Here is a 27936-nt window from a genome sequence, read left to right on the forward strand (position 1 = left end):
TGTGGAGAGACTAGTGTAGAGATATTACATGAATCATATATGAGTGTAGATCACATAATATTTTTAGTAGAGAAAGAGAAAATTCCCTAGTGGACTCTCAGATACAAGTCATTCTCTTTGATTTACATGTATATATCACTGTGTTGCTGGGATTTACAGTGAAGTTTAATGTTAATAAAAAAGATCCATGTGAATTAATGTATAAACCAAAAGACTGTACCTCCCTTCTGTACCCTTTTAACACTAGCACTGATTAGTTATTCCATGGGCAATTAAGAGAAATCTCTGTATTTCCTTGTCCTTGTGGGAGACTTCAATTTCACAGACATTTACTGGAAATACCATACTGATGTTACAAGCAAGTCTGGGCATTTCCTGGAGCTGCTTGAAGATAATTTCTTGCTACAAATCCTCCAACTAGAAAAGATGCCTTATTTGTTGATAGAGAAGTTTTCATGCATGTGGTGGTAGGTGTTTGTCTTGGCCACAGTGATGATAAAATGGTTGAGCTCAAAATTCTTAACGTAATGAGAAAAAAGTTCAACAGTGTTTCTGCTGTGTATAAAGAAAGCAAATTCTCAGCTACTCAAGTAGCTACTTTGCAGTGTCCCCTAGGAATATGCTTTTGAGGCCCCCCTGAGTGCTGGTTAGTCTTAAAGAACTCCTGTTGAAAAGTGTGGAAACAAGCCATCCTATTGTATCACAAGTCAAGACAGAATACCAACTTGGTTTAACAGGGAACTCTTCTTGGAACCTGGGAAGAAAAAAAGATTGAATGATATCTAGGATTAAGTTCAGAACTTGCAGGAAGATCACGTATGTTTACAAACTCAGGAGAAGATGGCATGCAAGGCCAAAGCTCATTAAAATTTGAAAACGGTCAGTGTTGTGCTCAACAACAAGAAAGGAGTTTTGTCTCGGTTTGGAAAGACAGGTGTCTGCCAGGGAAAGCTGGAGCTTGCCTTGGAATGGAGAATGTAAACCCCCCCTCTCTCCGAATTATTATAATTTTGCAATTAAGGGGCTTTCAGGGAAAGATATGGCAATAGGAATAACAGTTCTTTACTAGGAATATTAAAAATACAAATGTAGTAGTACAAAAAAAACAAGGAAACAAAAGAATCTTAGAAACACTGACACAGTCAGATATTACCTGACACCCTGTTGGTCAGGCAGAGTCAAAAAAATTGAACACAATCCAATTAAGTCCTCCTGGAGTGACAGATGTGGTTTGGTTGGAGCAGAAGTGATCCTCTAGAAGGGTCTAGTGGTGGAGAGGTGGGTCCGGCCTTCCTCTGGAATCCAGTGGAAACAGGCTGTCCTGGTGCTCTGAATCCCGGGTTTTATCCAGATAGAAATGCTGGGCTCCTCCTACTTGGTGGAGCATCTCACAGTGGGATGATGTAATTTTATCAGTAATGCAGTGAGCCTTAATGGCTCATTAATAGCAGATATTCCTCCTGGAGGGAGGATCGGTCATGGAAACACTGCCCCACCTGGTTTTAACAGCTGGCCCATTAACAGAGAGCACCCACCCCCTCATCCCCAGAGTTATGAGGAATGGGTTATGCAAGAGAATAAAGAAAAATACCTCCCAAACAAGTTTCAACAGATGGCAAATAGAATACACACTTTTGGTTACATACTGCAACCAAAGACAACTTGTAAAACATGTTAATAACAAGAGGAAGCCCAAAGAAAACAATGGACCAATTCTTGTTGAGCTGGTCCCCTGACAAATAGAAATACAGAAAAACTGGTGGTATTCAGGGGTTTTTTTTCCTCCCCTCAGCCCTTAATAATCCTGATAAAGCCTCAGAGCTGAAGGACCGCAGCTGCAGGAACAGTGACTCTCCATTTGTGCACAGAAATTGTAAGGGACCAGCTGTATCATCTGACTGTTCCTAAGATCATGAGACCTGGTGAGATTCATCCTAGAGTACTGCAGGAGCTGTTGGATGTGACAGCAGGAGCCCACTCAAAAGCCATGGGTGTCTGGAGACATCTTTGCTGACTGGAAGCTGGCCAGTCATTACAATTTAGAAAGGCGTGAGGGAAGACACTGGAAACTACAGATCTGGGAGTCTAACCTCAGTACCTGGAAAAATTATGGAGAAGATAGTACTGGTCATGAGAGGCATTTCAAGGAAACACAAGCATCAAGCCCAGCATGGATTCACAAAGGGAAGCCCTGTGTCACTGTTCTGAAATGCTTCTACAGTTAGGCCACCTGCCTAGTGGGTAAAGAGATGACGGAGGTGGATGCGGTTTTCCTGGATTTTCATAATGCTTTTGGTACTGTCCCTTAGCACAGCCTTTTTGGACAAGTTGTCTAGCTGTGAGATGAGCAGATGCACACTGTGTTGGCTGAAGAACTGGCCTGTTCATATGCAGAAACATTTCCTTACCTAGAGGGTGGTTTCACACTGGAAAAGGCTCCCTAAAAAGATGGTTGATGTCCTGTACCTGATGGCCCCTTAAAAAGAGGCATTTGGACAACACCCTCAATAATGGTCTTTAACTGTCAGTCAGATGTGATCAGGCAATGGTACTAGATGAGCATTGTATGCCCCTGCCAACTGGAACTATGCTATTCTCTCCTAATTAAAAATTTGTGAAAGCTGCTGAATCAAATGCAACCAGGAAGTAAAAACCTTCTCAAATCTGTTGCTCCTTTGGGGACCTTTGCTGTTTCCTATTGTCAATGCTTTCTTTTCCAGGACTTCAGCCAGCTTCATGGTTCATGGGCTTGTGACTGTTGTGCTATGGGTTATGGCCACTCATGATTTGAAGACCTGGGCAACTTACTTCAGTGCTTTGTGATTCCTATAGCAATTTTGTTTCTATTTCTTATCTACAGTTTGAAACTCTCTAGATTCAGGAGATGCCACCATCTTTCACCCTCCCATGAATCTGTTCCAACTCTTTCGATGGAGGACGTCCCCATGCTTAGAAACACCTCACATGCTGTGAGATGTCCCAACACCTTATCTGCTCCATGTTGAACCAGCCAGCCCCAGCTTCACAGAGCATTCTTGCTTTAAAGGATGGAGCATCCCTTATTTGTCAATCTGACTCCAGGACCCCAAAGAGGACACAGTGCCTGAATGAAGTCTGATGCGTGCTGAGCAGAGGGAATGACCTTAGCTCCTTCCAGCTAGAGAACAAATATAGAAGAATACGTGCCAGAGCAAGCCAAGTGTTGCCTGTGACAAATCATGGGAGAAAGCAGGAGAGCCCAAAGGGCTGGCCAACAGTGTGGAGTGTGTGGAAAGCCTGTGGAACTCTCCTGCTGTCACCCTAGTTTTTCTGAGTTTTTTAAAGCCTTTTGATTGTTCATAAAATGGAGTCAAACTTTTTAGATACTGTACAATATTAGGAGCAGTTTCTACCTTTTTCTCACAGATGTAACATAAACAAATCCTTTGTTTTTCATTCTCTGTCCTTTGTTTGCATATTTCTAACCTGAAAACAATTGTAACTGACAGCTGGTCTGGCCATTCGGCTAGGAGGTGATAACTCCAAAAGCCAATCTTCAGCCAGACCCACAAATGTATAAAAAGTAAGAAATAAACAGGCAGAGGCTCTCCGCCTTGTTCTCCGCCTTTTTCTCCGCCTTGGCTCAGCCTTAAGCTCTCTCGGAGGAACCCTTTGCCCTGCAAAAATCTCTTGACTCTATGTGATTGCTTTGCGTATCCCGATCACATCCTGCAGCCTCCCAGGTTGTTGCTGAGAGATCCTCCATGCTTCATGTGCATGGAGAGGTCCATCATGGCCAGAGCAAACTGGCAGAACTGGGAAGGCACAGCCAAGACCTCAGTGACTGTTTTGTAACATCAGTGTGAGTAGAAGATTACAAGATAGTGAATGGAGTTGGCATTGTTGTAGAGGTCACCCCAGATGCACATACTGAGACAATGTATCATGGGTGTTGATGGCCTATTGTGATATCACCTAGAGATGGATTGTGCTGCCCTTTAGGAATAGATTGTGACCCAGCATTCCTCACAGTTTACAGCTGAGCACCAAGTTTCACCCAGCCAGCTCACACCCAGACACATCTGAAGGACAGGATGCCATCCAAAGGGACCTAGACAGGCTCTGAAGTGGGCCCATGGGAACCTCATGAGGTTTAATGAGACCAAGTGCAAGGTCAGGGTCAGGAAAACCCCTGATATGAGCACAGACAGGGGGATGAACAGATCAAGAGCAGCCCTGGGGAGGAGGACGTGGGGGTGCTGGTGGGTGAGAAGCTGGACATGACCCAGCCATGGGCACTCCCAGCTCAGAAAGCTAAACATGTCCTGGGCTGCATCCAAAGCAGCGTGGACAGCAGAGGAGGGAGGGGATTCAGCCCCTCTGCTCTGCTCTGGCGAGACCCCACCTAGAACCCTGCATCCAGCCCTGGGGTCCTAGCACAGGAAGGACATGGAACTGCTGGAGGTCCTCCCAGAGGAGGCCACTAGGATGATGAGAAGGATGGGACACCTCTCCTATAAAGAAAGGCTGGTAAAACTGGAATTGTTCAGTGTAGAAATGAAAAGGCTTTGAAGTGACCTAATTCCAACCTTCCAGTACCTGAAGAGAACCTACCTGAAAGCTGAGGCAAGACTATTTTCATGAACATGTAGCAACAGGACAAGGTGGAATGGGTTCAGATTGAAAGAAAATGGGTAGATTAGATACTAGGAAGGAGTTATTTACTGTTAGAGTGGTGAGGCACTGGAACAGGTTGCCCAGGAAAGTTGTGAATTCTGTGGATGTTGTCCCTGGAGCTGTTTGAGGCTAGGCTGGATGGGGCTCTGGGTAACCTGTTCTAGTTGAAAGTGCCCCTGACCAAGGAAGGAGGGCTGGAACCAGATGATCATTAAGGTCCCTGTCCAACCCAAATCATTCTATGAATCTGTGACTCCTGCTGAGCAAGGTTTGGAGTGTTGAGTGAGGCCTTTGATGTTGTCATTATGCAAGGAGAACTGTTTGTTGCAGCTCTCTGTGTTCAGCTCCAGAACCATTGAAAGATTTCCCCCCTCCCTGCCAGGTTCGGGCATCCAGGACACCCAGGAAGTGCAATTGCAGCAGCAGAAGTGAGGTGGGAGGTGAAACCCCGTGGCAGGTGAAACCTGAGATGGTTTCCTTCCTGAGGGACCAGGGCATTTCTATTACCCCTTCTGGGTCCAGGAAATGGCCATTGTGCTTCTTCCCATTCTAGAGTAAAACCTGATGCTGCAATGCTGGTGAACAGGAGCAACTCATAACCCCAGCTCCCTTCAGGCCACTGCATAGAAGAGCATGGCCACAGAGACGGACAACTGCTGTCCCATCTGCCTGGACAGCTGGAAGGAGATTAGCTACATATTGCCTTGCCTGCACCAGTTCTGTTACACCTGCATCCTGCAGTGGGCAGAGAACACACCCAAGTGCCCTCTCTGCAAGAGGAGGATTCTATCCATTTTGCACTCAGTGGGGACAGAAAATGAGTACGTAGAGCATGTCATCACACTTTCTGAGACACCACCCATCATTGTCCACCAGGCGAGAGGAGACCCCAGAAACCTTGACCTCCATTTCTCTGGAGCAACTCAAGCATGGGCTGCAGAAGGAGTGCCCAGGCACCCTGTGGGCAGCCTCCAGCCTGGGGAATGGGTGGTACTTTTCCGGGACCACCCATGTCTCCTAGATACCCTCTTGCTCTGTGTCCGACCAAGACTGAGGCAGGTCCTCAGGAACAACTGGATGGAGGCAGATCTAGTGGAGGACACTGTCATCGACATCCTGACCAACCATGGAATTGATGAAGACCAGCTGGTCCAGATGCTGGGGGGCTCCCTCCAAAACCATGCGGCGACATTTGTGCAACAGCTTATCCGTGTTGCTGTGCGACGGTGCAGCAGGGAGGCCTGTCGTCTGCTGGCCCACCAGTCCTATCTCCCTACCCAGGTCCCAGCCCTTCTGACAGCCCTTCAAAATGCACCATGGATGAGGTGCCCAACACCTCCTCCACTGCCATGGATGGGGATTCCAGAAGCTACCCCTCTGTACACATTACCATCACTGTTGGCCCCAGGAGGAGCCAGGGGAGTCTGTTCCTGGATCCTCCACTTTCAGACGGGGTGGTGAGCCCTCTTCTGAGGGACCATGGTGACCACTGAAGAGGCAGACAAGTGGCCCTGGGGCCTCTTCAACCACCCCTGCATCCGTGACTTTGGAGGATGCCTCAGGGGTTAGCCAAACTGGGACTGGGCCACCAGCTGGGACATGCACCAACTCTCCAGGGCTCTCAGCTCTCAGGGATCCAGCTATCCAAATAAAATGAATGCGTGGAAACTCAAAAATGGCTCAGTGTTACAAACAGGACAGGTGGCATTTCTGTCCTTGTTACTCTGCCATCAGACAAGTGATAGCCAGCTCCAGGCACATTCCTGTAGACAGGCCCAGGGCAGATATTTCCAGCACAGGGGGTTTCCAGGTCCAGTTTTTGCCCCACAGCTCATCACTCGAGGCCACTCATGAGCTCTTCAGCGCCAGCCTCTGCACCCAGTGACAGGACACATGGGACTAGTTCAAAGCTGCATCAGGAGAGGTTCAGACTGGCCATAGGAAAATATTTCCTTACTGAGAGTATGGTCAAGCACTGAAACAGGCTCCCTGTCAGTGCCTTAAAAGGAAGCATTTGGACAATGTCTACATCATGAGCTTTAACTTCTGGTCAGCCCTGAAGTGGTGAGGCAATGGGACTAACCGATCATTGTCAGGTCCCTGACAACTGGAAATATCCCATTCTAATACCTGTCAATACCATCAAATAAGTGCTGTTTGCCCTCCTCCTGTTTATTTTCAGGGACATAAATAATATTTAATGAAAGAAGCAAAATATTGCATTTCTTATGTAATCGCATTACAGAGAACCAGAAAATGTGAACAATTCCTTCCAGTCCCATGAAATACTGATAGTTCATATATGTTGTCTGTTACTGACACTTGTCCAGTTTATTTTTGCTTACGTAAGTATTTTTTATGTTTACTTGTTCACATTTTTAGCCATAAGGCTTTTATAGAACATATGCTGCCAAGTCTTCTATTGAGAATAAAAACTTTAAGTCCATGTATTATCTATTTATGTGTATAGAGTCAAGAACAAAGAGAAAGGAAAAGTGTTCTGTTACTATGGCCCTCATCGCATTTTATCGTCTTTTCTGCTCTTTGGTGTGATGCAATATATTTTGATATTATCTGATTTTTATGCAAAGCACTAATGTCTCAGCTTTCAGGGTTTCATAACAGAACTGCCATGGAAATTAATGCATTATGTTCTCAGTATATTTATACACCAAATTTAAGGGAATTTTTGGAGGTGCAAATTGTTGGAAACTTGCTTAGCATCATGCCTCAGAATGTAGACATAATGGATACCGACACTGGTACATACAGATAGCGGGGTAGCCTGATAGTTTTACATGTGCAAGTTATTAAACTATATACCCCTCTTGCAGTTAAAAATGTGAACAAGCAAACATCAAAAATATTTGTGTAAGCAAAGACAAATTGGACAAGTGACAATAACAGAATCTGAATAACATGAAAAACTCTAAGAACTGGCTAATGTTTTGCGTTGTGCATTGACTTGTCGGGGGATTGAGGGACGTTGGCAGAAAAATTGACCTTGTTATCTGAATGTTGGTAGTATTAGACAGTCATTTATCTTCCTCAGAATGTTTGGACTGATGCAGGCTTTTTCAGATAAGATCTCTTTCAGATGCACTAGAAGCAGGAATGATGCTTTCATGCAGGAGACAAACCCACATCAAATCATGACAGAGTCCCATGCCCTGCATTTATTCTTCCCAGGCACTTCTGTTTGTAATTCTGTGGAGCTCAGTGCCTCAGAGAATTACTATAACTCTAGTGACAGGATTGCAATCAGTGCGTGGCTAATAGCTGGTCAACTCATAAAAAACATAGAAGCATTCCCACTATTTTTGGAGTCCCAAAACCAAGTATTTTCTGACACTTTCTCTTCCAAATATACACTGCCTCTACTCTGACCTTTTGCTCCTAATTCACCAAGTCCTTCTAGAGTCATCAAATAATAAGTATCTGCTGACCTTCTCTTTCATTCTCTACAGCTCTAGTGATATGTATAAAGTGACTTATATATCTCTGTTTTGTCATGAGAGTTAGCCTAAGAGATAGAACTTTCAGCAGGAGTCTGTGCCAGGAGAGAACTGTAGTGTCTATGCTGGTGATGTTACTCCTCTTGAGTGAGTCCCTTATTTTACACAGAAAAAGTCTACATCATCAAGGGAAGTAGAACTTAACGCTGAGTTAAAAACCCTAGGATTCTGCCTAGTGTTTTTAACTTCTGATTTGGCACTGAAATGGAACAATTTGTTACTTGTTCTTATGCAAGAAATACCAAAAATTCTTTTGTTGTATTCTTGTAGTTACCAATCTTGTATTGTGAAATAAGCTATACAAGTATTTTTCAAACAATAAGGTAATAATAAAGGCCATGTTAATTGGATTCTCAGTTTCTTGCTAAATTCATAGTACACAATTTTCAACAGCATATTCATGTACTAGCAAGTTGAAAAGATTTTTAGCGGTTGGTGCTTTAACCAAACTTCAGGAATGTGTTTATTGCACAATTTTGCATTTAAGTTGCACAGATGTGGCTTTGGTCTCATAAACTACTCAAACAGACATTAGGGAGAAAATAAGAAGTGAAGAGTAATCAGAAATTGTCAGTTATCTGTCTTCTATTAATGAACAAGGGCATATTTAGCTGTACAGAATAATAATAAAATTTAACCATATCTCATGCAATATCTAAGTTTTACTGAAGACAGAAAGTTGAGAGTATTCAGAAAATCACGCTTGGTCTCAGTAATGTATGAGAATATCCACAATTCACCTCTGGCATTGATAGAACATGAGGCTATATTACTGTGTTTATACACCATTAAGTTAGGAAAATTTGACAAAGAGCTGTACTCACACTTTACAGTTTTAATTAGCCAGCAGTAGATATCACTAGGATAAAGTTTACCTTGCTAGTCAACAGTCATTTTTCAGACTTCTCTTAAAACTGTCCTTGAAGCCCTTCACACTACCAATTATCAAAAAGGAGAATTTATACTGATAAGTCTCAGAATTAACTAGTTTCTGTACGTAGTCTTCCTTAACATTTGTAATTGAAGCCGCACTAAAATGAGAAAGACTCCCCTCTTCTACATTTTATGTTGTTTTGTCAATTGCTGAGTTTACAAGATTTTGTAAGTTAGAGGATGTTATGTCAGTTAATACACACTTAGATAAAGCCCATTTTGTCCTCAAAACCAACCTTGTCATGTCCCACTGAGAGACTAGATGACTAACCAGGGATAACCTTTCCATGGAGGCTGATTCTGTTCCCTGAAGTGCAAGGAAGGCAGGCTGGAAGAGCCCAGCTGTCTGGTCCTACACTCACATAACTGTGTACCATCTGAAGGCTGGAGCAGGGCACTCTCACTGCACTCTCTCGCTTCCTACCCCCTCAGGGTGATGCTCCATCTTTCCCATTTCACGTCCTGAGGGAAAGCAGGCTAAAGAGGGGCAAGCAGGGAGAGGGCTCTGCATGAGGAGGCCACCCACACCTCAGCTGGCAGCTGTTGTGCAGTTCAGTTGGCAGCTGTAGCCAACAATGGGGCTTTGCACGTAGCACACTAGCAGTTTGTGTCTTTAATAGGTATGTGAAAGATATTCCAAGTATTAGATGGAGAAATAGCAACTTCAGCATGGCGAGATTGGTCATCAACTCAAGTTAATGCCCCTGTGTTGGACTACGACGATGAACATAATAGAAAAGCATGTGGTAGGTTAGATCTGGTTTTGAACAAAAGACAAATTATTTATTTCTTTCTTCAAATGAAGCATAACACTAAGGTATAAAGGGAGTATAAATAACATCTGATTGTGCTCCTAAGCTCCATGCTATAACTTTCTTGCAATGACATCCTTCAACAAGTTAACTACATCATTACTGTTAAGTATTAATTGCACAAAACAGATACACAAAATATATAATGAGCTAGAAAGAGGACAACATTCTTCCATTATGACAAACAATTCTAACAAGAAATGGAAAAAAACCCAATAGATTTAGGCTTACACTGATGGCAACACTGAGAGTTCTAAGTCCTTTCCTTGAACACATTACATGTGATAAATAATATGTAAAATATTTAAAGAATTTTATTGTTGCTTACAGAAGATACTTAGCAAGCAAGGAGACAGCAGCAATCACTGCCTCATGTCTCATATCCCCATCATTCAATGCAAATTTTTACATTTCATGCAATAATCCTGAGCTTATTTTCAGTAACATTGAAATGTCATCTATGTTAATTACCAAATACATACAGAGCCCAGCTATGGGGTCTATTGTATTATTAAGGCATGAAAAAAGAATAGCAGTTTATCAACTCTGAATGCCACAAATACAGCACAGCAGCTAGAAGGCTCAAAAAAGCTCAGAAAGTACCAGTGATTTCTGTGCGAAGGTCCTCCCAGAACACAACTGAATCATCAGTTCCTGAAAAGGCACAGAATCAAATCCTGTCCTCACTGACATCAGGGAGTTCTGCCATTGCCTTGACTGCTGGACCAAGCTTCAGAGCTATCAGGAGTGACTCAGACTCCTCTTCATATCCCCAAAAAATTGACAAAGTTCCTCTCACTCAAGTCAAGTATTAATTAAAAAAAAAAAAAACCCTACACATTGTTTTGTTAATTAGTATTTTAAGCCTATGGAAAGGTTCAATTAATTATACAGTATGGCAATTAATAAAAAGCCTTTTCAGAAAAAGCTTAGTTGTTAGTCTGATTTATCTGTACAGTAAAAGAAGGGGGAAGTCTCATGACAAGAACCTCTGCCAAATTTATGCTCTATTTATAAATTATTTTTCATTTTAAAATGAAAGATTTTGGTAAGCCAAACCAAGGATATGTGATACAATTCTAGACTCCATGGTTCAATGGCTCTTCTGAAAGACAAAAAGTACCACAGCCCTGTCCAGTCATCATGTGAAGAACTCATCATCTGCATAAGTTGAAAGGGGTTAGCAGTGTCTAGATCATGAAGTTCTTCACACAGTCTCTATTTTACATTTGAGAATTCTTGCAAAATGCCCTTTAGCAAGCCAAGGTATTCCAGTTCAGTTAATTAAGCCATTGAAACCAGGGACAAATTGCTGGCAAGACATACTTCATGCATAATTGCATTTTGTCCCACTGTGGGAACAAAAATAGCAGATGATCTCCTTTAACTCTGCAACTGCTATTGCCTAGCCTTTGTGCAAGAATTTACCCAGCTGAGCTCAGAGTTTACAAATCCTGTAGCCTTATACTTCATGTATAGGTGGCCCGTGGTCAGCCACAGACAGAATGTTGGTATGCAAGAGGGGTGGACTTTTCATGCCTGCACCCCTTGCAGACGCAAGCCACCCCTTGGCAGAGATGGTGCTGTCCAATTCAGTCACTGCAAGGCTCTGAAAACTTTGCAGATGTACAAATCTGACTTAACTAACTTCACCTAAAACACCAAGTTATAATATTGAAAAATTGTTTGTCACACTAAAACATTCAGGAAACTCATTATTGTCTCATTTGCGATCGAAGGAGAAGAAAAAAAAAAAAGGTTGTTGATATTAGTTACTGGGTTAGAACTTGCAGGGGTTTTGGTTAATTTCTACTAAGAAGTAAGTTAAAGAAGGCTAAGGCTATAAATTGGTACTGTTTCATTTATAAATATTCACTTTCCTGCTCTTCTAAAAAACATGTTAAGGAAAAAGTGGCCAGAACGATCACACTTACTGTAAATTGTATTTTGGTAGTTAGGCTGTAAAAACCAAAACCATAAGTGAAGTTGAGCACAGTGTAAGAAAAAGCCCAGTTTTTAATTAACAGCTTATTTACAAGTTCATAAAATCAACTGAACTGGAGTAGATGTTCTATGTTTGTCACCAATATTTTATTGTAACTGGTAACTTGCACATTTTGTAGTAGAACAAGAAGAAACTAAAGTCCACTATATACAGCCTTTGTACAGGCTACTTGACTATACTCAAGGCATAGTGATCATAGCACAACCTAGTCTTCATAATAATTTGTGCACAAAAAGACACCAATCAGACATTATGTGAACATTACAGTGAAATGACATCACAAGTCCAGTGAAAATTCAGCATCATACAAAACATATTGATCTACTGCAAATGACATCCTTTGAAACAATAAGCCTTTCTTCAGTAGTAAATTAACCAGAGTCTGATGCAGAGATTTGTGTAGTTATAAGTCTTTTAAGCGAAGCGACCTCTGCAGATAAGTTTGCTATGCCCTGCTTCAAATAGAGGTTCTCTGACTCAGAGACATTGTAGATATTGTCTTTTATTTCAACAACTCCAGTTTTGCAACCACTCTGAATTTTAACATTGAGTTCCTTCTGATGCCAGAGTTCTGGTTTAAGTGACCAGTCTTGGATATTAGTCACTTGAACTGAGAAAGGAGTGTGAGAAGAATGCACCAAATTTTGCGCACCATGTTTTTCAAGCTCAAAATGCCTTTTTGAGGACATGTCAATGGGTGACGACAACTTCTGTGTTGCATCATAGTCATTATCCATTGCTTCCACTTTAACTTGCATGGCTTTGGCTTTGATTCTAAGCTTGTGAGGCAAAGCTGAAGAATTCACTTCTGGAACTTTAACTGTTGCATGAACATTTTTATGTTCAACTGGGGAATGAATTGGACCCTTAGGAACCTGCTGTTCATCTTCTCCATCAGATGACTTTCCAACTACACCATCATCAGTTTCTGATGTTCTTGGGGAATTACTGGAGGACCTATTAACTTGCAAGAGAGGAGGAGAATGTGAGTAAACATTAAAGGTAGCTCCCATGTAGTTTGGATATATGGATGCTTTATATGAACCTCTGTCATCTCTTGGCTCTCTCTCTAATTCCATGGGCTCCTGCTTTATAATCTGGAATTTATTTTCGGGACTTCTGCAGTTGCTTTGTATACGACTTGGCTGGGTATGCTCTACAGCTGATGTTTCAGATACATCAGACATTGAGCTTTGAGGAGAATGTTTAATGACAGAAATACAACTGCTACCAACTATAGATGGTTCATGTTCATCTACAAATGAGTTAATATTTGATTTGGAACTCTGATAATCTTGAAAATACACAGTTGTTGAGCTACTGAGTTTCTGTATCTCTTGGGCATAGGCCGCAGAACTAATTAAACCAAACTTTAACTTCAATGAAAGCAGCTCTGCCTTCAAAGTGGCATTCTCTTCTCCCAGTGCAATTAGTTTGTTCTCTAAGACAAGGTCATTCAGTCGTCGCTTTTCACGAGATCTTTTGGCAGCTTCATTATTTTTCCGCCTTTTCTCCCAATACATAGCATCTTTCTTTTCATCTGGAATGAATTCGCGCTTTCTCCGGCAAGCTGAAGATTTGCTCTTTCCACTACTTGCTTCAGAAAGTAGAATATCTTCATTTGTAGACAACTCCTCAGATACTTCTGCTAAGGTCGACTTAAGTACCATGATTTTGTCCACATTGCTACTTGTGTCAACAGGTCCATGCTCCTTTTTAAGGGTCTGCATTTTTCTCAGCTGCATCAGAAACAATTTGTAGAATATCTGCAATAAGCAATAGAGCAAGCTATGTCCACAGTACTTCTCACTCCACAACTTGATAAACACAGTAATTTTAAATCCACACACATGCTTCCTTTTCTTTCATAATCTCAGACAGAAGTGTCTGTCTAGAACGAATTTTGTTAGCAGATTCAATAATCTTCTTAAAAACCTGAAATAAAGAGAGAATTTTATTACTATTTAGGAATTGCTGGTTCAAAACACACAAAAGTAGCTACTGACAAATAGTTTAGACAAGAATTTGGTTCATTAAACCTGCTGTAGTATGAAGACAGCTCAACACTGAAACTACTGATATTCTACATTTCATGACACCTAGAGGTAGCAGATTTGCTTCCAAAACAAATATTATATGTTCCAAGGAAGAATCAATTAAAAAATATTTGAGTTTTGACCCTAGAGTAATGCTGTCACAGAAGCTTCCATGATATCACTGGCCAAACTAAAACCTTCCAACACTTTAAATCGCAGGACATGAAGCATGTTGATGAGCAGCACTGCAAACTATCCTGTTCCACATTAAAGCACCTCTTCTGAAAACAGCTGTGGTGTATGACTTAGAAATGCAATATATTTGGGTCCTTCATGGATTAAAAATAACATAAGCTGATTTAGAGAAGCTGGAGTGATTTCTATTGTCTTAAAGTACCACGATTATCCACTGTATCTATTAAGCACATAATTGCTGCTTTTGAATGCTGTAAAAAAAAATTATATATAAGTATTTGTATCCATCATATTAATTCAAACTAGGAAGTTCACACACATAATTTGGGCAAGTACTTATTGACTAAAAAATTTTGACAACAAAATTATGTAATTTTTTTAGTATCTTACAAAGAAAACAATAAAATCAGTTTTGAAAAACACACTAGAGAAGTAACACTTAATTAAAAATTTGCATTTGACAAATAGTCATATTATGTCAGAGTAAAGTTTAATACTATTGAGGCACGTGCACCTCCAGGAAACAGTATTTGCATTGAAGTAAAAGTTTAGACCAAGAAGTCTTACCATTATAAAGAAAAAGCTAGCTTAACCTTTAGCTTCAGACATTTTAATCAGTAAATTTGAACTCAAGAGTTTAAATTGGCCTTTGTTTGATTTAGCCCTATTTAATGCAAAAATGTTTATTCCCATAAGATCACTTAGTCTTGATCTTAAGACACAGCTTCTCAGTATATCATTTTCCAAAGTCAGTCATGTTCCTGGTAAAAAAGCATGTAGTATGCCAAGTGCTTTTACAGAACTGACTATCGAGTCAGCAATCATTCTTGCCTCTATGACCATGTTCCCCCCCCACGCCCCCCCCCCCCAAGAAAAACCCCAAACCAAACCAAAACCAACCAAACAAACCACCCACAACCAAAAAAAATCCAGCCACTTCAGATTAATGTCTCTGTTTACTGGGAATGTTTTTACAATAGCTAATGAAACTAATTTTAACATTATCAGTCAAGGAAATTATGAAAGAATTAATGAATTGTATTCTGCCAGTTTCTCTTGTCTTTTCTAGAAGGCAAAGTGGAATGAGTGATGTAGTAACAATTACGCAGGGTCATAAAGACTAAGGTTTCAAGCTGGGTTCTATTCCATCAAGCCATGCCAATTTTTGTGTCATGAAAAAATTAACACAATTCATAGAACAACTAAGTAGACTTTCCTAAAATTCATGGTTAATTACTGACACGTAATGATTTATCTTTGATAGTACAGCCCTAATGAAAAATAGAGTTAGATGCCAGCCACACCAAAGACAGCATCTAATATTTTAGTGGAAAAAGCAGCACCACAAATTGTCAGGTTTGAAATGAAGAAATGTACCTCTAATACACAGTTACACCAGTAACAAATAGTTAGACCCTGATCCAAAATTCTAAGTGGAGTCAAAAGGGAGCTCTCTGTCAAGATTGAAGGAGCTGGATCAGGTTTAAAACCAAAATTGATCAGCAAAGCAAAGAAACATCTGTTTCTCCAAACTTCCAGTACAGTTTGATTTGCTGAAGTAGGTGTATAGACATTTTGTCCTTTTCTCTGATACAGGGAATCAGTGATTTAATTAATATGTATATAAGCTTAACTCGACACTTAAAAAAAAAAAAAAAAAAAATCATTGCTATAACTTTAAAACAACAAAAAAAGAAAGCGGGGGAAAAAAAAAGAAAAAAGAAGACATGGCCACTTGACCTTTTGTCACATTTGTAGAATATTCAGTCTCTGTAATATCATTTTACATTAATAGAACACTGGGATTTTATTTTGCTATCCTGTAGAACTAGGAGTACACTTACTGACCATAATTTTCTTGTCATAATATGCTACAATCCCTGTATTCACCTGTAGCAGCAGCAGACACCTTACATGGCATGCAGCAGGGAGTTGTATTATGTAATGAATACCTATGAAATCATCACTTGTCTCTTAGAATGTATCTCAGTCAACTCTCACCTAAGCAAAAAGTGTTCAAAAAAATTTCCGTGAAATTTCATGTCCTTACCAGTTCACTGCTCTTACTTAATATAACAATACTGGAGAGCTACACTCAAACCCAAATATTTGTTCTCACAGAAAACACACACTAATATGCATATATCATTATTATTACTATGCCATATAGCCTAGAACATCTACACTTACTTGAAGCAGTAGCAACAGCAAGGAAGTATTTAGAGAATCACTGGATATTTTAGAAGAAGAAAACCATACCTCCCCACAGATTAAATACTTCCCCCCCCCCCCCCCGCCAATAGTCTCATCTTTTATCTCCATGTGATATAAAAACAATGTGTAGTCTTGAACAAGATTGTATCAGGATAAGAATTCAGACTGTGTCTATCTGTATGGTCTCCAACTCAAAGCTATTCCACTTCAGTGTTTGTCCAACACTGTGGTGGTCTAGGAAAAACAATAATAATGGTAATAATAATTAGCAAAAAAGGGTTTGGATTGTGGGTTTTTCCTAAATGAATGTAGACTGTTGTGTTTCTTTATGAGACCAGATGACCGCCAATGGCAAAAGGAAAGAGTCTGCTCTCTCTCACTGGGTGACATATAACAGCTTTATTCTGGAGTCCTTTCCCAGTGGATGCCAGTGCCAGAGAGAGTGAGCCCCACCCCCCGTTGTGCCCGGGCTTTTTCCCCAGGGGGCAGGGCCCAGAGGCAGGAGGGACAAGACACTGCCCAATCAGGGATAAAGTGGGAGTGGAACAGAGTTGGGTTACATTCCAGTGTGGGGGATGGGCACTGCTGAGCAAGTGATACAGAGAAAAAACATTACAAATCCGATGAAACACAATATAAACCAAATTAATGCATTACAACAGTAGACTAATGACACAGTTCATCAATATGACCACATTGATGGATAAAACTCGACTGCATGTCCAAATATCCACCTGCAAGCCTAACAGTGGCACTGAGCTGCACTTAGCCCAACCAGCTGCAGAGTTCCGGTCCCTCATTCCATGGGACATCTGCAGACTGCACGGGAATGGCCCAATCTGCTCACTGTAGCACTGTTAACTCCTATTTTGGCCAGTCTCCCTCCTGTACACATTGTTCCTGACAGACAGACAGAACATAAGTAGCATGCAATCTACAACAAATATTAAGCGCATATCAAAATGACCGTGTTTTTGCATGCAATATTCAACTTTGCTCTCTGCCAGAGTCCATCAGTAAAGCTGTCAAGACAGGCATGTAACCCACTGATGTACTCATATGGGTTTGCTATCTATGCAGTTAGACCTAATGTCATAACCTTTGTGAATTAACGAAAGAATAAAAGACTTTTAACTAACTCTTCCTATATTTCTTGAGCACTTTTATTATGGTAACTGAAACTGCGGCTTTACAGACAGGAAGCAAAATCCTCGTTTAGTAATACCTCTCCATGAGGATCAGTCCAATGCTAAGTCTGTAAACAAATTAAATTCCATCTGATGATAATGGCAACATGCCTTCAATGGAACCAGCCATTTCACTTCACTAGCATTTTATAATTCCACTGGAAAACATGAGTATTTACACATAAATTAATGAACTGTAATGATTCCTCTGACTACATTTCAAATTCCAATATTTTCCCTTATGATTAATTTTTCAGTTGCTTTATCACTCCCTCATAAAGTGTTATAAAACCAACATTTGGTCGGCTGATGTTAATGGTATTGAGTGCCAATTCTAAAATGTAATAACACTCGACCCTATTAACTTAATTACAGAGCCAGTCTTGCTCCCACAGCAATTCTGCCATTGGCTTCCACAGAAGCAGAATCCCAGATCCAAGTATTAATGAGACTGTTGTACAGAACTCATGCTATTGAATCAAAAAATTATGTATGCAGAAATCACAAAATATTAATTTATCCATAGGACTTAAAAAATATTGAAGTGACAACATGGCACATTCAAGATCTGATCCTGGGGATTTATGTATTCACACTGTAATAATGGAAATGTCTCAAAATTTGGAGGACAGGGCCATAATCTTGCTCTCATCTGTGTAATTTAATTACATAAGTAATTTCTGTTTTAGAGAATGTATGTGGACCTCCTCATGTATCTAAACTCCCCCACGGAACAACAGGATGTTTTCATTTATACTTAGCAAAATAATTAATGCTATTTCCAAGTACAATTTTTCAAACATATCCTATGATAAACAACTGTTTAATTCTACAGCTCTTGCATTTTGATAGTGATTCTATCAAACTAAATTAAATCCAATTTCTAGCATTGGATGCTCAAACACAATTCAGTTTTGTATCATTGTGTCTACAGAAAGAATATATCTCAATCCTTAAAAAATGGAAGAAATTAACAGTTACATATAGCTTCTTACTCCAGGAAAAAAAAAAAAAAGCCTCTATCATCACCACCACTATATGGTACATTCTAGGAAAACAATTGTGTTTGTATTAATGTCCCCACTTATTTTTAGTTGCTGTTGTCCATGTTTTGCACAGGTATCATTAATTTTATTACTGCTACCATTCTAACCAAATTTATCAATTTTGAAAATCTGTCTATATACCAGGTGAGCTCCTATAGAAATTGTTCATTAATTTGAAAGTCACCAGTTTGCATTCCAAATTCTGGGAAACTGAAAGATATATTTTGCACTTTATCTTCAAAGTATTCTAAAAACTATTGCTACCTATGTCAATGCTTTTATGAGGTACAGAAAAAATACCATTCTCGTCACACACGGGACAGAAAGCTGAGTTTAAGCTCAGGTGGTGCAAGCCCAGCCTCCCTAAACACTGCTGAAAAGTTTTGGGGGTACTCTACCTCTACTGCTTTCCACAGACAAAAATTATGCCATGAAACTCTGTACCTATCATTATCTATCATAATTCTTTCCAACAGAGAGTATTTCCAATCTCCACTGAAATCCTTCAAGGTACTTCTTCTTGCCCTTTACCTACAACAGTTTGTGGGTTTATGTTCCTGTTGAAGAAAACCTTTAATGCTGGCTACACTGAAAGGGTCATATCTCTGGGACAGATCTGTGGGCCAGAGAGTCTAGACAACATAGAACAAATTAAGTTAAAACTTTTTGAAAAACCTAGGTGATTGCATTTTATGCTATGATGGACAGGCTATCCACAGTCACAAAGGGGAAAAGCATTTACAATACGAATATTGCCACCAACTTCTGTTGTTGCATAGTAATGTGCATAAGGACCATGAATATGTTACAACAGCATGAAGCAGAACTATTGATCCTGTACACTGTTTCCTTTTCCTACAACTTCACATTGTGCTTAAGTGCTTACTGTTTCAGGACCAATGTGTAATTAGGTCAGTGGAACACTGATGATGATAACTTTGTACATGATGACCCACTTTTGCTAAAATGTTGGTCATGTTATTGAAAGAAAAAAAAAATGGAATATGCCCACAAAATATATTCCACCGGGCACATCAGAAATCATTTATTACTACACAGTTCAATCAAATTTAAGAAAAAAATTAGTAAGATTGCCATAAAACTTGAAATGCTATTGCAAATGCCTGTTACCAACTCCACATTGAACCCAGAAAGCTGATGTCATATGTAATTTTTACAATAGGCTTTCATTGTTAGAAAAATTATTTAAGCTACTGTTTATCTTAAGAACTACAAATTAACTCATTAAAGTAGAGCCTGCTTACCAAAGGTAAATTACAGAAATAAAATTTCTATTTGGAGAGCCCAAAACATATGTTAAGGGTAGCTGTTGGTCAGAAAAGATCAGTCAAGCTTAGTAAGTGCAAATTTGCCCCACATTTTCTTTCATTTTCTTATGAAGATAATATTATTCTGCCAGATCTATTAATTTTTCCCAAATCAAGCTGTTTATTGCTCTGGTTCAAATGGTGAAAAACAAGACTGAAGAATATTCCTGTTAGCACCAGGAAAAAATTTAAAACTGAGAAGGAAATAAATATATCTTGGCTAAATATTTAATTCCGTATATATATATATATATAGTACACACATGTAAATATGCAATTTAACAAATATCACATCACTTTCCAGTAATTTTAATAAAGCCTCAATTGAAAAAACTGTTACTGAAGTTACAGTACTATGACAGAATGTTTCTCATTTCAGTAGCTACTTGACAGGAGTAAGAACTAGACTGTGAAAAGTTATAACTTAATAGCATGTCCTGGAAATACAATCTCAGATTTCCCATTTTTATAAACTAAAAAAAATAAAATAATTAAAAAAAAATTATTCTGACAACAAACAGCTTTCTATTATTGAACTGTGTTCTTAAAACACCTACCATGGACCAGACCTTCATCTGACCTAAATTTATATGGCTCTATTTAAAGGCAGCAGAATTATGTCAATTAATCCCAGCTGATGCTCTAAACGTGCATCTTGTTATATAACAACTGAAGTAAACATATAAAATAAACACTGGCTGTAAAATGTTATCTACCACTCACGGCAGACAGAAGAGGGAAACAGCAATCTTTAGAGCTCCGATTCTGTGAGATGGTCCAGACCACTGGCCATGCTGAATATTATTTTCTTTGTTGGGTTGCATTCCACTTGTAAAAAGAAGCCTTGCAGCACTGGCATCTACATTGTCAGCTGTTGTGCAGACACCTCTGTAGCAAAAATGGGTTAATTATTCAAATGCTGCAGGACAGGCTGAAAATTACACCAAGGTGGAGCAACTCAGGAAAAGAAAAAAATAGAATATATATTTAATATCTGTCACAAAATTCAATCTCATAGTATGCTACTTTGGACATGCAGACATGGACCAATTCAACAAGTGAATCAGGATAAAACATAACAGTATCTAAGGTGGCTTTAGATTTATTTCAGATCTACCCTATAATACAATTTTTAAATAACACTGCTTCTACCACATTTTTAGTCAAGACCAAGTACTCCCATGTTTACACAATCTTGATTTTGACAGTCATGCTTATCATCAACATTAGGCAGTTACATTATCTTGTAGTTACTAAAAAAATATTTTGAAATAGTGTAAGGTAATGCTTTAATACTGCAAAATACTAACATGGAAATCAATTGTCATTTTCTTTTAGAATGGACTGCAGGAATTGGCCATCTATTTGCACTTTTTTCTATTACATAGCCTAAGCACATTTATATCTCATAACTGACTGTAATGATCATGGCAAGGTCACCTAGAAGAGTCAATTAAGCTGATGAGTCAGATACATTGCTTAACAGTGTGTAATAAGACTCAAACAGAGGATTTTATTGTTCATATTATTGCATCACAGTGATGTTATAACAGCAACAAGATTGCAGTCTGGAAAAAAACTATTGCATAAGTGTAGTTTGCATAACTATTTGTTAAAATAAGTCAATTTTAGAAGAGTTAAAGGCTTGTTTCACTTAGGAGTTTTGTTTCAAGATAAAGGATTGGAAAAAAGCAGCATGGTACTGATATCTTTCTCAGACTCTATTTTGACTCAATTGCAATAGAAAGAATGTATATTCTATAAATTTCATCCAAAGTAAGGCAAATACTGTTCCTTCTTAGGATGAGATAAGCTGTGTGGAGGTCATGTAAGTTCATACTGCCCATGGGAAGACTCCTAGCTTTTTGACACCTCCATATCAGTTTCTTAAAAACAAAAACAAACAAACAAACAAATTTTAAAAAACCCTCCCTGAACCACAAAACAAAATGCAATACAACCCCCATCAAAACAGCAGAAACTGGAGGCTTTGTATGCAAATTCAGGAAGCTGGATACTTTAAAAGTTAATTAAAAGCCCTGTGGAGCACAATTTGAAAATATAAAGTAAATGCAAGTGGAGGCAGAATATTCTAAAGCATATTAACATTTTAACAGTCAAAGACATCTGTAATGTGAGAACTTTCATAACAATAACTGTTAGTGTCAATGTTGTCAACGATCCTTATTCAGTAGTCCTTGAACTTGTTGGTTTAAATCAGATTTTTGGGCCAAAACACCAAATCCTTATTCATTCGAGTTTCCCATCAACATCAACACTTTGACTGAATATTGCCCATAAAAGCAATGCACATGGCAAAATTTCAAAGGAGACTCTGGGTTTAATTAATTTCTGAGGAGGGCAAAGATAACTCAAAGTAGGTCACATACACACTGGGGCAAACATAACGAAACTAAGTGCAATCATTCAAGTTACAAGGACAACAACAACAACCAAAAAAAAAAAAAAAAACAACAAAAAACCAAACAAAAAAAAAAAACAAAACAAAAAAAACCACAACAACAAAACATGGTTGTTTTTAACACAACAGTAATTCCAAAAGAGCCTCATTGTCAAGGCTGTACTTGGCCTCAACAATTAAGTAGCAGGAAAGTTTATGCAGTTACCAAGAACACTACATTTTTTAAAACACTTTGCTTCTACTTCCTACAGTAGGTACAACGAACATAAAGCCTATGGCTGGAGTACTCAGTTGTAAGGTTTTTTGGTCAGAAGCACAGTGATGTTGGTTTCACCTATTGGAGAACCGTTTCAGTAACCAAAAATTATAAATAAATAAATAAATAAATAAATAAATAAATAAATACCACCTTATATTGAAAGGCAAGTTAAGCAACTTTCAAGCTATGCTCCCATCGAAGACACAGCACAAGCTGGCCCCAGAATACGAAACACACAGCCACTGCGACGCCGAAGTGACCGGGGGGGGGGGGGGGGGGGGGGGGGGCGGAATCAGAATTGGGCAATGATGATTCTTTTTTTATTTTTCCCCCCTTTATGATGTTGCTGTTCGTTACGTAAGAAACGAAAGAAAATGCTCATCTCGTGACTACCTGTGAGGGCCTTTGTCTGGCGATCCCTGCCTGCAGGCGACGGTGGGACTAGGGGGGTGATGGGTAGTGGGGTGGGGACGCTCCGCAGTGGGCAGTGGGCTCGGCCCCCCCATCGCGCCCCGCCACAAAGGCTGCCCGGGTCGGCCCTGCGGCCCCCTACGTGACCGGCGGCGCATGGCCCTGGCCCGCTCGGCCCCGCGCTATCAGCCCGCCGCCCCCCCCGCCGCCCCAGCCCAGAACAAAGGGCTGAGGGGGAGCGCCAGCGCCCCCAGCTTTCGCTCGCCCGCCGCCGCCGCGCCCCGTCGGCCGCCAGGGAAGGGAGGCGGCGGCGCTCCCCGCGAGCCTCAGGGAGGAGGTGGGCGAGGAGGAATCGCAGGGCTCCGCGTACCCTTCCACCGCCCGCCGGGTCTGTCACACTGACCTACTACCGGCGGCCGCTCCCGGAGCCCGGCTCCGCTGCCCCATGGGGACACCTGGTCCCCAGCCCGCCGCGGCCGTCAGGGCACGGCCGGGACGGCTCTTTCTCTCCCCTCAGCGCGGCTGAGTTCTCCTCTAAATGCCTTTCTTCCTTCAATTAAGCCTTTCCCGTCTGTTTTCGTTTGGTTTGTTGTTTTGTCGGGGTTTTTTTATTTTTTTTTTTCCCCCTTCCCACCGAGAGCTCGTACCGGAGAGATGGCACGGCGTCTGGGCGAAACGCCTTCCCTAAAAAAACCCCCAAAACAAAAAACAACCAAAAAAACCAACACACAACCCAGCCTAATCTAAAACGCTTCCGAAGGCGTAGAGTTAAAAATCCGAGTGAATGCCTCGAACGTCTTACACACGCACGGCTCTGGAGAAAAGACCAGAAATAGCACATGAAGCCACAATTGCTAAAACGCGAAGGGGCTAAATATAGACCCAACACAAATCTCGTTTTAAGGCACCCGGCAGCAGCCGGCGAGCGCCCCTCACCTCCCCACTTACCCAGTTGTCTACTTCCCTTAATAAACACACTTAAACAAAACCTGTTACAGTTACAGATTGGGGGGCGGGGGGGGGGGGGCTGCCTTTTTTTTTTTTTTTTTTTTCCGGGGCGAGATTGTCCTAGTTACTTTGTTGAGAGATTATAAAATCGCTTAATTAGCTCCCTCTTCCCAGCCCAGCTGCTAGCAAATTTTGTGGTTACATAATGCAACATTGCCAGGAACTATTATGCGATCGGTCCCGCAGCGCCGAAAAAACAGCGACAAAAAGTGACGGAAAGGGCTGGCTGAGACAAGCGCAGCCCCAGTCCCGGGCCGCTGCCATTGATCCCGACTGCCCGCGGGCGACATGCCCCTACCGCCGCCCGAGAGAGAGCTGGGTCTGGCCGGCGGGCTCCGGCAGCAGCTCCCGGTGGTTTTGTGGCCGAGGCACGGCTCCTGCTGCCCGGGACCCAGCCCTCCGTCCCGCATGGCGCCCGCCGCGGCAGCTCCGCTCCCCGCCAGCACATTATGCAACGCGGGAGAGCCGCTCCGGTGGCGCTGCCCGGGGCTGGCTGCGGGGACACGCGGGGGGCAACGCGGCACGCCAGGAGCGAGCACGCCCCGACAGGGAGAGCCGTCGGCCAGCATCTCCCGGGCTGCCTCCCGCGCCGACACCCCTCCGCCGAGCCGCCCGCCACCATCGACGGACGCTTCCCCGCCCGGCGGCAGCGGCCGGAGGCGGCTGAGCTCCCCTTAACCAACAGCCGACCCCCGGCCGTAGCTACAGCGAAGCACCGGGCAGGCACCCCAACTTTGTATGCGCGTCTTCCTTCCTACCTGCAGCGCACCGCGGAGCGCCGAGCATTCCCCACCCCGCGCGGGTCATCGGACTAGGCGGGCGGCGGTGCGGAGCAGTGCGGACGCGGTGCAGTGCAGTGCAGTGCCGCGCCGTGCGGGCGGCGGCGGAGCGGCGGGCGGGAGCGCACGGCGGCGGCGCGGAAGGATGTGTGTTAGTAGGTCAGGGCTGCGCGGCTCGGGGCTCATAGCCCGCATGCCGGCCGCGCCGCGCCGTGACTGGCGTCCGCCACCAGCCAATCGGCGCCGGGCACCGCCGAGGGCCGGCCAATGGGAGTGCCTAGGGGCGGGGCAGGGCGGGGCGGCGCGCGGTACAGTAGGTCTGTGTGCTCCGATTGCATAACCGCTGGCAGGGGCGGGGGGGGGGTGGGGGGCGGCGCGGGGGGTGCCCGCGCTTACGTAACCGGTGCGGCGGCAGCGCGCTGGGGGGCGCTCGCCCCGCGCAGCCTCCGCCCGCTGGTGCGCGGCGCCTCCGCTCCGCCGCTGCGGGGCCCGAGCGCCGCCGCCCCGCGCCGCCACCGCTTCGGCTCCCGCCGCGGTGCCGGGGTGCGCGGCCTTACGGGGGGCTGTGACTGCGCGGCGTGCGGAAACCGAGGCCTCGCACCCGCCGTCTCCGCGCGATCGCACGAGGACGCGGGAGCCGCACTCCCGAGGCGGGTACCCGTCGCCTCGCCACGCGCAGAGGCGATCCGTCGGCGGATCGCGCTGTGGCTACTGTCACTGGCGGAAAGCAGTCGTGATAATCGTAAAAAAAATGACGAGGAGGAGAAAAATGGCAAGGGTAAAGGAGCCCGCTGGCGGCCTTCCCGGGGCGCCGCCTGGCCCTGGGCTCGCCGGGCGCCAAGGTTTGTCCGCCGGCCTTCGTGGCCGTTAAGGCTGAAGAATTTCGGTGGTATTGCTTAATCTCCGCCTCGCCTCTGAGCCGACGCTGCGCAGAAGCGGGGACGCACTTTGGAGAAGCTCGGTGCCGCTGGCCCTCCCGGGGCGAGCCCCGCCAGCCGCCCCACGCCTTCCCTCCCAGGGCGTGGAGATGCCGTGGAGAGTCTGGTGCTGGTTTGCCTCCTGTTTAACCTCCGTTTTAGAAAGCGACACGTGGCCAGCAAGAAATCTAATTGTCATCCCAGAATGGGTTTGAATTCACACTTTTATTAGGTGTCAGATATGCATCTTCCTCTTTTTTATCCTCACAGAAGGCTTGTATCTCCTTTTTTTTTTTTTTTCCTTTCAGAAACAAAATTTATGGACACAACAGAAATTTTTCTTTATTAAATCCTAGTTCCAGAATGTAAATGATTCCTGATTTCATTCTGTTATACACTTACTGAAATAGTATAGTCCTCACCAACACTATCCTCATATATATTACTCTGTCATCTTGTATTTATATGTCAACAGAGATAGCCCTCTGGAGTAAAGTGAACCTAACAGCAAGCAAATTCAGAGTACTTTTTTTTTCTTATCTCAGCCCTCAGTCTTTTATCCCATGTACCCATAATATCATTCCACAATAAAATCTAAGTTCCTTGAATCCATTTCTATCTATCTCCCTGGATTATTTAATATGAAAGGTCCAATAACCTTTACTCACATTGGTTTACCCCCTTCCTTTCCTATTTCTAATGTCTAGCATATGGATTCTTGTTAAAAGTAACAGACTATGGAGCCCACTGTGACAGAAAGGGGAGCAAAAATCAGCCCGAGTCTGAGAGATCAGCCACTGCCTCTACCTGGATGCTGCACAGTCAGGTTTTTTTCCCCATGCTTCCACTTGCTAGTGGGTAACAGACATGCAGAGACAGCTGGCATGCTACTGGAAATATCAGACATGAGATCCAGCAATAAGCTGGAAGACCTGCTTGCTCATAAATATTGGTGTCTTACTTAAGGTCTTAGGCACACTGAAGAACCTATGTGAGGAACCTTGTGCAGCGCACATTATGTCCCACACATGTTGTACCAATACAGTGCACTGAGTTCTCAGAACTGTCAAAAACCAAAGTAAATTCTGAAACTTCAGGCTGTTTTAAAAATTAAATGGTGCATATTGTTTTCACCATGACAAAAGGTTTCTGATGAATCCCGGGCATATGCTTTTATCAACTTTAAGTCACATATTTGGGGGGGGGGGGGGGGGGGGGGGACAAAAAAAAAACCACCACAGTAGTTCAAATTTGCCTTTATGACTCAGGTTCTCGAAATTCTAGAATTCTAGAAAGAAGTCTCCAAGGCAAATAATATCCTTCCTATGTGGGTGGACAGTCTTGGAAATAATATTCCAGATGGAGTTTGGTCGCCTATTTACTTATATGTTTGTCACTAATTATAATCAGCCATAAAAACAGACCTGAGCTCCCAGATTAGTAACAAAGACGTTTTCTATATATTACATTACTTCTACTAGGTGGAGTTCAGGAAAGTCAAAACCTTTTTACAGTAAAATCTGGCCTTACTCTCCAAATCTTACAGTGGGTATTTGATAGATTCAGGGATAAGGTGGGATACAGACTGAATGCTGATGTGGCTGTGGCTGGAACATATTCACCGTTTTTCCTCCCCCCTGAAGTACAGAAAAGAAAAAACAACAACAACAACCATGGATGAAGACGTAGCTTTGTGAATTCTGCACAAAAGGAGTATAAGGCTTTTGGGAAAACTGTAAAAAAAAAAAAATCATTCTATGATTCTCCACCTCTGCTGATTTTCCTGTTGGGGGGATGAAGTAGGTCATGAAGATCTTTGGCTAAATTTTTAGCTGACTCTAGCATGGTATGATTTATACTGGCTTTTGGACAGCACAATGTTAACTTCAACTCCTTTATATTCATTGGATTCATTGCTACATGACTTAAACTCTCTTAACACTACCTCTGATTTTGGCTTAATGAGAATTTCTAAAGCTACGCTGAGTCACAGTACTACATGCAAGTCTAGAAAAGGCATTTGAGAAGCAACTCACAAAAATATAACAGAAGTAATGCCTGTCATCTCCAACATTGGTTAACACCTTAGCATTCGGTTGCGCCGATGCCTCTTAGGCTTCCCATAATATCAACTTTGAATATGACCCAACTTGAAATTTAGAATTAGATGAAAGTAAAATTCCAGTGCCTCCAAAGAAAAAAGGCTTTCATTC

At 42.2% G+C, this 27936-nt stretch overlaps 1 protein-coding gene across 3 annotated transcripts; it reads right to left on the minus strand.

Annotated features, from left to right (window-relative positions):
• Positions 1 to 9862: 9862 nt before the first annotated feature.
• On the minus strand, positions 9863 to 24917 carry NFIL3 (nuclear factor, interleukin 3 regulated). Of its 3 annotated transcripts, none has more exons than XM_040090576.1 (2): positions 24786 to 24917; positions 9863 to 13856 (listed from the first exon to the last, which is right to left on the minus strand). In XM_040090576.1, exon 2 carries the CDS (start codon positions 13664 to 13666, stop codon positions 12293 to 12295), a length of 1374 nt encoding a protein of 457 aa, XP_039946510.1. In that variant the 5' UTR covers positions 13667 to 13856; positions 24786 to 24917; the 3' UTR covers positions 9863 to 12292. The 3 variants fall into 3 exon arrangements, with proteins under 3 accessions (XP_039946510.1, XP_039946512.1, XP_039946511.1); XM_040090578.2 differs by lacking the exon at positions 24786 to 24917 and adding an exon at positions 23423 to 23528; XM_040090577.2 differs by lacking the exon at positions 24786 to 24917 and adding an exon at positions 20651 to 20747.
• Positions 24918 to 27936: the final 3019 nt, after the last annotated feature.

Source organism: Hirundo rustica, chromosome Z, assembly GCF_015227805.2.
Source record: "Hirundo rustica isolate bHirRus1 chromosome Z, bHirRus1.pri.v3, whole genome shotgun sequence".
NCBI lineage: Eukaryota > Metazoa > Chordata > Aves > Passeriformes > Hirundinidae > Hirundo > Hirundo rustica.

Bases quoted from the DNA above. Each gene is read 5' to 3' on its own strand.
- NFIL3 (XM_040090576.1), bottom strand. From the start codon at position 13,666: ATGCAGCTGAGAAAAATGCAGACCCTTAAAAAGGAGCATGGACCTGTT.